The following is a 12,594-nucleotide window of genomic DNA, read 5'->3' as shown; positions in this document are numbered from 1 at the left end:
ATAGCCCGAAGCTGGAAACAACCCAAATTTATGTCAACTGGTGAATGGATAAACAAATGTAGTAAATCTATACAATGAAACACTACTCAGCATTGAAGAGGAATAAACTACTGACACACAACAACATGGGTAAATCTCAAAAACAACATGCGATATAGACACAAGACTACATCGTGTATGAAGCCATTGATATTAAAATTCTAGAAAAGGCAAAACTATAGCAATAAAATGTAGATCAGTGGTTGCGTGAGGCTGGTGTAGAAGAGTGTATGGATTGACTGAAAAGAGGCACATAGGGAACTTTCTGGGACGATGAAAAGTATTCTAAAATTGAATTTGGTAATGACTACATAACTTAAATGAATTTACTAAAACTCACTGAACTGTTAAATGGGTGACTTTCATGGAATGTAAATTATTTCTCAAAAAAACTAAAAAAAACCAAAAACAAAAAACCCAAAAACACCTTATTAGGCAAAGAATTAACTAAAACTACTTACTACTCAAACTAAAATTTTTAAAAGATTAGTAATTCATTTTCTTTCACAATAATCTATTTTTCTCCCCATAAAAAATTATTCTAAACAGGGTAACCTAACCAAACAGCTTTCATAAAATTATTATTGTACTGTTATTGCTGCTAAGATTCTACTATGGAAATAACTGCAAGTCTGCTATTGAGATGGAAACTCTTTCACTTAATGGACAAGGGTCTCCTGGCTCACTGTCAGTAGGGTCTGGGTGGGGATGTAACAGACATGCCCTGCACATTTTGTCTTTTAAGAGCGCAGTCTTGGATATTCCTTTGCTTGGGGAGGGGGAACTCTTCATGTTTCTGATCTCTCTGTAGCTCTGTCAAAGGACATATGGGAGGTTGGATCTCTGAGACAGTGCTGTACTAATGGACTTAAATACATAGAGTTTGTGTTCAGTAAAAGATTTGATTTTTTTTGCTCTAACACCTCAATTTGCGATTTATAGAGGGGCAGCAGAGGGACTAACCTATTTGGTTTTAGACTAGAACGCATATGCATTAAAGATTAAATGGGGAATACAGATAACAGACTGTTTAGACAGTGAGAATGAAAAGAAGAGAGTAGTAAAGAAAGAAATTTTTCTCAGAATTTGTCTCAAGATTTCCAATTACCCTTAGCTCTCACACATACAATAACTTCCATCAAAGTGTGTTTTTTTTGTTGTTGTTTTTGCCTTTAGGAGGGTGCATAGAATACCTCCTTCTCTTGAGCCACAGATAACAAACACCCTAACTGCTGCTATCTTAGGAGTATTGGAGAAGTTTTAGCCTTTCATCGCCAGACTCCTACAGCATAAAAACAGGAACTCCTAAAGGCCTGGGTCTTTTGGTCAACATGCGTCTGTCTCTGTATTAACACATGGCAGAGCATGGACTCCTCACTAAATGGAAGTAATGATAACACCTAAACAGCCAAATCTGTTCTGGTGGTGATTAAGGATTTCAGGTGCTTTCCTGCACAGCAGCATTTTCTGGTGGATCCAGGGTAACTCTGTACACATAAGAACATACTGCCTCACTTTCTTTCAGAGACACAGGACGGAATACCAAATGTTCCTGACAGTTTCACACTTGAATGAGAATTAAAATAAAGGCACAGACACATGTGCTGATTTTTGATTCGGTAAAATGAATTAGCCTGGTAATTTCATGTCCCCACATCCTTCATAATCACTGTAACTCCTTGTCGTACTCTGGACTTTAGGCTATCACTACTGGTTCACTGTGCAGCCCCCTGTAATGGCAGCAACAGCAGTGACATATGCACATTCCTTTCCACTTAGTGAATCAGTTCACATTCTTCCTAGATCATTCTGCTAAAGAGATTCAACACCTCCTTGGCTTTCCTGCATGCTTAATTTTTTAAAAAGTCAAATTCATTATGTTGTTAATATTCAACCATTGAGGACTTCTCACTGTAAGCCAACATCCAAACTCCTCAGTCTGGAATCTGGAATCCTTTTCCTTCCTTTCTAGCAGTCTCTCCTCACTTGAGTCCAAGACTCCATCTAGCTGCACAGAGGTCATCTCCAAAACACCAGCTTTGTCCAAGCATTCTCTCTTTTCCCACCTCTAAGTCCCACCCTTTCTTTACAGTCTCAATTGTAGAAGCCTGTCCAGTTCAAAGTCTTCTGGTTAGAATTAATCTCTTCCTTTCCATATCCCTGTAACATATGGTTTGTACCTTCATAAAACTCTTATGGTAGGCTGCCCTAAGTGCCAGTCATTTTATATGTGTGTCTGCCTTCCTCTCAGGTCTAGCAAACCCCTACTTCAGTGCATGTTAAAATCATCTTGGAGATCCTGGGAAAAGTGGTAGATTCCATGATTGGTGAAAGGTAAGTACAAGATATATCTGAAACACATCTTGTTAGGCCAAAGAGTAAGGAAATGCTCTCTACCTGCTGCCTGCCACCCGCACCCCCAAAAGATGACAAGCATGTCACACAGGAGCTAGCTTAAAGGAACTTCCAGTAGACAAAACTGGGACAATTTAAGCACCAAAACAACTAAGTACAATAATGAATCATAAACCACTGAAAAAAATAAGAGCCCGTGAGTCCATACCAATAGTAGATAAATAAATGGAGGAAGGGAGGAGGCTTCATTTACAGAAGACTTCTGAATGCCAAATGGTAAATGTGGAAGGAATGCTAGTCATCAAATCATCATTTTGCTATCATCATAGTAAAGATTGATTAAGGCCAGAATCATCAGTGGATGCTGAATATAGGGGAAATTTTTGATGAAGAGTAGGGCATTTACATGGTCTTAAAGTGCTTTCCCACTTTTGCTTATTAGATGCAAGAGGAAAATTTGCAACTATACTCATACAGTGGAGAAATCAGACACCACCTTGATTGCATGGGTGATTCAAGATTAATATCAACAATGAGGGACTGATGGACATCTGTGCCTCCCAAAGTAAAACCCTGAGAGGCACCATTATCACGCAGTATTCTGGCTGGGAACGTGTAACGTGAATCTAATCATGAAGAAATATCAGACAAACCTCAAATGAGAAGTGTTCTATTCTTTAAAAAGGGTGGGGGGGTGGTGATAGAGGGCTTTATTCTTAAAAAATGTCAATATCATAAAAAACAGAAAGACCATGAAAATGTTCCAGATTAAAAGACTCTAAAGAGACATGCCAACTAAATGCAACACCCAATCATGGACTGGATCCTGTACAAGGGAAAAATGCTTTTTTATAAAGGATATTATTGGATCAGCAAACAAAACTGGAATATAGAATGACAGATTCGAAAAAAGTATTTTATCAGTATCAATTTACTAAAGTTGGTAACTGTGCTGTGGTTATATAAAATAATATCCCTATTTTTAGGCAAGATTCAGAGCTAAAAGGCAATGCGGTTTGCAACTTACTCTGAAATGGTCCAGGAAAAAAAAAAATTACTTCCAAATAAAAAGTAGAAAATAATACCTGGGGACCTTTTCTGACTTAATTGTTTAGAGTGGGGCCCAGATATTCTACTTAAAAAAAAAAAAAAAAACAACCTTTCAAGGATTGAGAACTGCCTAGAGCTGAGGTTCTCAAACTATGGTCCTCAAAACAGCAGTAAATATCAGCATCACCTAAGAATTTGTTCTATTGAATCAGAACCTTGGGTGGTGGGAACCAGCAACGTGTGCCTTAATACACCCTCTAGGCAATTCTGATGCCCAACCAAGTTTAAAACCACTGACCTAGACTACAAGCTCCTAGATTCTATATTTTTAGCTCCTATTTTCCCCATAAAACCTAACAAAATGCTTTTTGCATAGTCATATCTCAATAAATGCTTGATAAATTTGGTTTGACAGTGAATGATAAAGCAGAAATGACCACTGAGGTACTTGGAGATGATAAACTACTCCACAGGCCCCAACTAAAGCATCACTCTGGGTTTCTAATGAGAATAGAAAATTTATTTTGAAAACAATAACGGGCTGAGGGCAGCCCCCTCTGCCCAGAAGCAGGCAAGAGAGCTGGCCAAAAACACCACTTTGGCATGGGTGGTCCACCACAGCCACCACCACAGCCATGGCTGCCACAAATGTGGCTCAATGCCACAACAGTAGCCACAGTCACTGTGTAGGTGGCCCACCAGACATTTGACTGCACTGACACAAGGAGAGTCGCCAGCAGAGACTGGAAAAAGAAGAGAATGTCTCTCTACTAAACCCCACTCCAGAGTAATATAAGAAGCAACTGCTCTATCAGATGACCTGACATCCACATAGAGATATCAGAAATACAAAAACCCAAGAAAATATGACACCACCAAAAGAATACAGTAATTCTCAAATACCAGACCCTATAAAGCGGGAAACCTTTGAAATGACTGAAAAAGAGTTCTGAGGAGCAGCAATCTTAAGGAAACTGAGATACAAGAAGACTTAGACAACATAACGAAACAAGGAAAAAAATCCAGGATATGAAAGAGGAAATTTACAAAGAGATTAATACCTTAAAAAAGAATGTAGCTGAACTCATGGAACTGAAAGATTCACTCAGTGAAATAAAAAACACAACTAGTAGCTTAAGCAACAGGCTAAAACAAGCAGAAGGAAAGATTCTTTTTTTTTTTTTTTGGTGTCTGGCCATTAAAAGGATCTGAACCCTTAACCTTGGTGTTATAACACCACACTCTAATCAACTGAGCTTGAAGATAGTCTGATTTTCTGATCTTGAAGACAGTCTTTTCAAAATAACCCAGGTGGATGGAAAAAAGAAAAAAATCTAAGAAAGCAAGCAGACAACCATAAGTACACAAACATTTGAACTGTGGGTGTTCTAGAAGGGGAGGAGAAAGGAAAAGGCATGGAAAACCTATTCAACAAAACAGAAAACTTCCCAGGTGTAGGAAGAGACACAGACATTCAGATCCAGGAGACTCAAAGGTCCCCAAATAGATTCAACCCAAAAGGATTCTCTCCAAGACACATTATAGTCAAACTGGCAAAGCTCAAACAAAGACAGAGAATCTTGAAAGAAGCAAGAGAAAAGCATCAAGCCCCCTATAAGGGAGCCCCTATCAGACTAACAGCAGACTTTTCAACAGAAATTCTACAGGCTAGAATAAAATAGGATGATATATTCAAAATATTAAAAGAAAAAAACTGCCAGCCAAGAATATTATTTATAACCAGCAAGAACAGTATACCCGACCAAGAATACTATACTTCAGAAATGAAGGAAAAATAGTGTATTTTCCAGATAAACAAAAACTACAGGAGTTTACCACCATGCGACCAGCCCTACAAGAAATCCTCATGGAAGTCCTGCATCTGGAATCCGAAAAACAATAATCACTACCACGAATACACCAGAAAGAACAATACCCACTGGTAGAACAAAAATACAAACAAGAAACTAAATCTTACCACCACGAAAACCACAATGACAACTAATAATGCCCCTGCTTTAACTTTAATATTTTTGGTCTTCTCCCTTTTTTTCTTGGTCAGTCTAGACAGAGGTTTGCAAATTTTGTTGATCTTTTTAAAGAATCAATTTTTGGTTTTGCTGATGTTCTCTATTGTTTTTTAATTTCCTACTTCATATACTTCTGTTGTAATCTTTGTTATTTCCTACTTATATTTCTTTTGGTTTAGTTTCTTCTTTTTCTATTTTCTTAAGGCAGAAGTTTACATTACTGATTTGAGATTTTTCTTATTTCTAATATAGGTGTTTACAAGTATATATTTTCCCCTAACGGCTGCCCTAGAACCTATAAATTTTGATATGGTGTGCTTTGATTTTTATCTGAAAGTACTCTTTGATTGATTTCCCTATGATTTTTCTTTTTACCCATTGTTTATTTAGGAGAGTGTTGTTTAATTTCCACACATTTGTTAATTTTCTAAGTTTCCTTCTGTTATTGTGGCCAAAGAACATATTTTCTATGATCTTAGTCTTTTTAAATGTATTAAGACTCTTTTTGTGGTGAAAAGGGAAAAAAAGAAAAAAGAAAACAATAAAGAAGTCAGATTACTCAGGACTTTAGCAAAAGCACTACTGTCCCCAAAGGGAGTATATCCGCTTACAGTTTATTAAGTAATCATCAAGTGAAAATAAGAAAAAACTTATGCAAGCTCTTAAACTGGTATTTAATTCTGTGTTCTGGGAAGCAATGTACAGTGATTAAAAAACCATGCTGTGTGTATCATGCAAGATCTGCTTAGAGAAGACAGCATTCATGTGGCTATGATATGGCCCAGATTTGATAAGGATGGCTGGATTTCAGAAGAGCATCCTTTAGATGGTATGTCAGGAGATAAGACTCCTGCAATGAGAATAAGCTAATCAATTTGCCTACTGAGCAGAAAATGAAATAAATAAATCTACTTTTATGCAACTGTTTTCTAGCTTGAGAAATTAAACTGTTGAAGATACTCCAGGATGCAGAATATCATCCCAGCCTTGCCATATGCCTTTTCTAATTGGCACCCTGAAAGATTTCACAGGAAAAGGGTGTTACTTTGGTATTGTTGATTTAAAGGTTATCTAGTCATAGTGAGGCAGAGGAGAATTCCTCTTAAAAATTCACTTCCTTATTGAGAGCCCATGGAGTGTCTTGGCAATTAACAATTCCTATCACCTCTAGCTGTTCCCTATGTGAGAAGGCTCACAACTCGTCTTACAAATTGCTCTTTTGAAGATCAAAGGGAAGCTGAATGTGTCTGTGTGTGCTCTTGATGAAATTGTAATTTAATGGAATTTTTAGAGAGGGCTTTGCTGGCAGTGTTTGGATGACAGCCCTGGGGCGGAGGATTCAGGGGAGCTTGGCCACTCTTCCCTTTGGAGCGTCTTCCCTGCCTTTAATTGGCACCTCATTAGAAATTAATGAAAATGACATCCTCTGTTCCTCCTGCTCTAGGCATCGAATGCTACAAAAAGGCCCATCACAATTCATAACACATTCAATTTATATAGCAATGGCTCTTAAGCATTATTTATGAGATGTGAATTTCTTGTCAGCAGTTAATAACCTGTGCAGAATAGAAGGGGAATGGAAGAAAAGATAGCGAATATATATATATATATATATATATATATATAAAAAAAAGATTTTCTGCAGTGAAAAAGTATTCTGTTTGAGTTCAAACTATCTTCCTGAGTCTTCACTTTCAGTAGTAAATTACTGTGTTTCTCCCCCACAAAACCTTTCAGGGCAGTTATATGTCTCTTCAACACTCCACGCATCCTCAAGGAAATAACTGTACAACTCGCCCTTTCCTAGAGATCCAAGCAGACAGGCAGGAGGAACACAAGAGCTATTTGTCAAAGACAGCCCCAGAGATGCATGCTCCCACTGCTGTCCATCTTTTAAAGTGTGGCAGTTGACTCAGTCATTTTTCTGGGCACATAAGTGTAATGCTGTCAGTGGGCCAAATTGAACTACCAGCTCCCTCTAGGAAGGCTACTTCTGGAGAGAATGCAGAAAGCTCAGGACTTTCCTCCCCAATAGAAAAGTCAAATCTCTCTATAAATAGATGATCAGAATCAGGCACAAGCCAAGGCACTACATGTTAGACCATTTAAAAAGAATGCACATCTGTGGCAAATGCAACAGCCACTTTAAAACTCAGCTTCCTGCCCAAGAGAGTAAAGAGCACAACAGAGTAATCTATACTGACCAGAGACAGTCAAACTGGTTTCACTTATGAGCACCTCAAGTCATATTTCTGGATTTTTTCATCTGGGTGCTAATAAGACTTTACAGAATTAGGTGGTTTGCATCAAAGTTAAAGGCTAAACTGGGAGACTTGGTTACAACATCTCTGGATCTTAGCCCTACACTGTGAATTCTCACTGCTTACCTGACAAGGACAGGAAGCATTAGCCACTACCAGAAGCAAGACAGCACACTTGATGGACAAATTGCTTGATATGCTATGGCAAATCCTGTGCAATACCCAGGATTCGGTTACTTTCAAGAAGGAAACAAGAATATAAGGTACAGGAAAATCCCATGATTCTCATTTAGGAACAACCAAAGGCCTGTTATAAAAGCAACAGGCAAAACTGGCCAGATAGTCTGTACAATGCTGGTAACAAACTGAATTGATCAATCTCTCCAATAGTTCACATGAAGAGCAAAGCAAGAATTTGAAGACCGCAAGAGATTAGACAGACCCTTCAGTAAGGAGCCAAGTTGGTTAGCCATCAGATCCTAGAATTTCCTTGACTAACTACAGTATCCCTCCTCTACCTCACCAAGAATTTAAAATTTCCTGGCAGGATTAATCAAAACACAGCCTAAGAATAGGTTCTGGATTCACCTGGGCCATACCACATGCATGAACACAACTGAAGTCTGAAAAATCTGCTGACAGCCACTATCCTAACCCTCCTCTTAAGGGTTTCCCACAAGCACTTAACAGTATAACTAGATGCCCCCCCAAAATAAATAAATAAAATTTTCTCTGGTGACACTTGGACTCCATGCTGGTCCCCATTTCTGCAGCTGAATATACACTTCTAATCTTGTGAAGTACCACACACGCCAGGCGTGTGTAACAAACAGATATCTGGTCATGACAGGAATAGGAATTCCAACTTAGTTTCCATGAGAAGTTAGAACACTCTCCCTTCCTTCTCATTTCCAACAGGGCAGATAATTGAGGGACTGGAGCAACAAGCCTGTCTCTTCAGAAGACAGGGAACTTCACGTGACTACAGCTTTGTCACTGCTGAGCGAACTATTTAGTCCTGACTGCCAGCAATAGCACTTATAGGCTATCTATGGCTATCTCAAAGGTGAAAGGGGGCTTCCAAAGCTGACTTCTCAGGATAAAAGATAGAGGATTCTCAGAGGCTAGAGCCAGGCCTCAAAGTCTGCCTGATGACACCTCTGTTCCCCAGAACAATTTAATATTATGCTTTAAAATCAGGAAATAAAAACAGGTATAGGAAAACTGTTAAGTCAGCCTAAAATAATGCAGCCACACAATTTTGCTGCTTTGTGACATGATGTATGTGGTCAAGAAGAGAGAAAGAATTGGCTTAAGTTTTGTTCCACTGTGGGTAGGTAAAAAGTTTTTAAAAATACATTCCTGTGCAGCAATTCCAAGAGGTGGTATTAAGCTGGAGAATACAGAAAGAAAGTTTACTTGAAAGCTATTTTAAGGTATTAACTGGCTGGATGAATTAAGGTTAAAAACAAAAAAACACCTAATTTTTCTAATCAAACCTTAATTTAAAAGGGATATGAGGGAGAAATCTTCCATTTATCATAAATAGTTAAAAGCTCATTCAAAATTAATTTCATATCTGAATTATATGGTACATACCTTAGAATTTTGCTGGCTTGGTTAATTTCTAAAGTCACAAACAAGAAGGAACCAGAATAGTAAGTGGTGGGGAGAAGCTGAAAGCAGGAAACAGTGACAACGTAACTCTAAGTCTGTGTCAGAGGAGTTGTGAATGTTTTTGTCTTTTTTGTATGTGTGAGAAGAAATGAAGGGTGTTTAGAAGCAGTATTCCTGTACTCCTGATTTCTCAAGCTACCAACCTATTGCTTGTAGGGAGGCACTCAGGAGAAAAATAAAGAACTTCAGCCTTTCAGGAATAATTTCCAAAGCTGTGGCACAGTGTTAAGAACACAGTCTCCATCATGCCACTGGAGGAGAGGCTTACCGCAGCGACATGATCCCAATTCTTGCTGCACCAGCTCCAGTTTGGTTTGGCACTGGAAGCACCGACGTCGACTCTTCTGTTTAGATCGGCTGGATTCCTCAGGCCGTTCAGTATTCTCCAGTAGTCGTGGTCGCTTCACTGGCGAAGCCTCATTTTCAGACTGTGAATCTGACCAAAACAACACATTTGGGGATCAGGATTAGTGCTTGGCCTGGCAAGCACAGGTTATTAATGTACTGCCAGGCATTCTTCTGACCAGGCTACTGCCTTTTTCCAGGAAGGAACTGGACCCCGTGTGAGCAAGAGAGCCGGTTCTGACTTGCTAGTTTATACTGCACAAACTGTGACAAGCATGGACCTTTATGGTTGACTTCTAACAAGCTAGGCCTGAGCTGGAGAGGAGAGTGGCGGTGGCCTCACAAAAATCAGTTCTACGTTGCTGTTTTTAAAAATAACTAAGTTTCCGGCCGAGCCCGTGGCGCACTCGGGAGAGTGCGGCGCTGGGAGCGCAGCGACGCTCCTGCCGCGGGTTCGGATCCTATATAGGAATGGCCGGTGCACTCACTGGCTGAGTACCGGTCACGAAAAAGACAAAAAAAATAAATAAATAAATAAATAAGTTTCCATGAGGAGACCATTCCAGCTGGAAATGAGATCCTTTCTTTGCCTGCACCCCTTCACTGGGCCCTAGTTGTTTACTACTTGTATTGGTTATTTACCTTTTCTTGGGTATTTGCTTATTCTCAAGTAGACTGTAATTCTTCAAAGAAGGGACTTGTATCTGATGTATCTTTATATCACTATGCCTAGTACAATTCCATGCCCTAAACCAGTGTTTGATGGGTAATCTATAATCTTTTCTAGTTAAATTATTCATGTTACTACTCCTAAACACACAAGAATCTGGTTCTAGATTGAAAATTAGTCCAACTTTATTCAGAGTGAAGGGGTACCCCTCTTGTTCATAAGCAAGCTGTCCCATGGCCTCTACTGTGGTGGTACTGGTAGCACCTGATACCACAATCCAAGGGGTGGTGACAAAATGGAAGGTGAAAGGAGTTATAATGTGTGAGAATTTGTGTTTTGCATTCTCAAAAAAGTAACTAAAATGTAATAAAGTTCATGTCACAGGCAGGCTTTAAATAATTCTTGCCTTAAAAAAACAGGTAGCACCTGGGGGCTTTGCACTCCTGCAACAGCCACCACTCCAATACTGAGGATGCACCTCTTGCCTAGGTTCCAAAGTGGTTTGTGCTAAATCACCTCTGGAAGGAAGTCTCCCAAATCGTCTTCTTCAAAATAATCCAGATCTCATCACTTCTCACATCTCCACCACCCCCACCCTGGTCTAAGCGAACATCATTTCACCCAGCGTAATACAAGAGCTTCTTAACTGGTATCCCTTGCTCAACCCCTTGCCCCTACAGTCTGTTCTCCATACAGCAGCCAGGTGATGCTGTTAAAAATCAAGTTAGAATCACATCAGTTCCCTGCTCAAAAACCTCTAGTAGTTCCCCCTTCTCAGAGTAAAAGTCCAAATACTTACCTGAAGGTCCTGCATGATTTCTCTCCACTCACCTCCTGCTGTGCTCTCCCTTTGCCCCATCTACACTAGCCTCCTTATTGTCTCCTATCTCTGGGCCTGTGTTCCTTCAGTTCCCTCTGTCTGGAACACTCTTAACCCAGATCTGGGGATCTCATCTCTTTAAGTCTTTGCTGCAAAGTCACATTTTCATTAAAGCCTTCTTCCTTGATCATCCTGTCTACACCACCCCACCCTCTTCCCTAGCACCTCCCCTCCTCCCTTTAGGCCTTATGTTCCTCCACAGCACTGATCTTTTAACATTATCCCCCCTCTAAAACAATGTAAACTCCAGGAGGGCAGGAAATTTCATGTGCTTTGTTCACTGATGTGTCCTCCCTGCCTATAACTCAATAAATATTTCCTGAATGAATGAATCTTCTCCTAGGCAATCCTGATTTCCTATTTAAAGTGGCTCTAGTGAGAAGCTCCAGCCTGTGGGATGTATTTTAGTGAAGGTATCTGTATGCCTTTCCCTAGCCTCCCTTTGTGTGAGGGAGATGCTGCACTTCAACAAAGATCATCCACTGGACCTGACAGTGACAACAGTACAGTATGCTAATAGCCCCCCAGCCCCATCACATTGTGCGCTAGCATACAGAGGCCCTGAACCATTCTTAGCAATTGTAAACTTCATTTTTCATCTCATTTAATTCTTCCAATTCTACGCGACATTTTCCCCCAATACAAACCAACTAAATAAGGCCTTTGATGAAAACAATTGAAAGCAAGTTCACCCTATTTCCCAGTTGTGCTGAGCAAAGCTGTCCAAACCCAGTCAGTGTAGTGACTGAGGCAGCCACAGACATGCCAAGGCCCCCTCCCCCTTCCTTTACAAGAGCAACAACCAACAATCTAAACATAAATCATTACAAAGCAGTCAGCCAAAAGGAATTTACCTGGTATGAGCCACATTACTCTCCAGGGGGTCCTTCTTCACAAACCAGCAATGACACTCCTTGCATTAATAATCCTATTTAGACATACTTTTGTTTGTGGGGCGTGGGTGGTGACTAACAAGAAGAAAATTCTAGAGTAAAAGATGCAACAAAATATGATGTTTGTTCTGAGACAAGATCCTAAATCTGAAGCATCCTTATAAGAAATTATTATCCCCCAAACTTGGGGGGGTGGGGGAAGGGGAGAGGAGAAAGGTTGGGCTACCCAAACAAAACTAGGAGACAGAAGACCATTCAGACTCTGAGCCTCTTTCATTCACACCTCTGATAGAATTGAATGTGTTTGGAAATATATAGTTAACATTCAAAGCTCTTTCCACGAGTCTGTCCCAAACCGTCAAATGTATGGTCTACTGCAGACCACCTACATCCA

The 12,594-nt window shown here is 39.8% G+C and overlaps 1 protein-coding gene across 3 annotated transcripts in view; it reads right to left on the bottom strand.

The window, feature by feature from the left end:
• Positions 1-12,594, bottom strand: part of ZFAND3 (zinc finger AN1-type containing 3) — a 346,720-nt gene that overhangs the window by 27,702 nt on the left and 306,424 nt on the right. For all 3 annotated transcript variants that reach the window (XM_063097510.1, XM_063097512.1, XM_063097511.1), the window contains one exon: positions 9,681-9,848. In XM_063097510.1, the coding sequence (XP_062953580.1) occupies positions 9,681-9,848 (168 nt within the window). The remainder of the gene's footprint in view (positions 1-9,680; positions 9,849-12,594) is intronic.

The sequence above is a fragment of the Cynocephalus volans genome, chromosome 5 (assembly GCF_027409185.1).
Source record: "Cynocephalus volans isolate mCynVol1 chromosome 5, mCynVol1.pri, whole genome shotgun sequence".
NCBI lineage: Eukaryota > Metazoa > Chordata > Mammalia > Dermoptera > Cynocephalidae > Cynocephalus > Cynocephalus volans.
The sequence above is the reverse complement of the archived record's forward strand: the minus strand, read 5'-3'. Positions and strand labels throughout refer to the sequence as shown.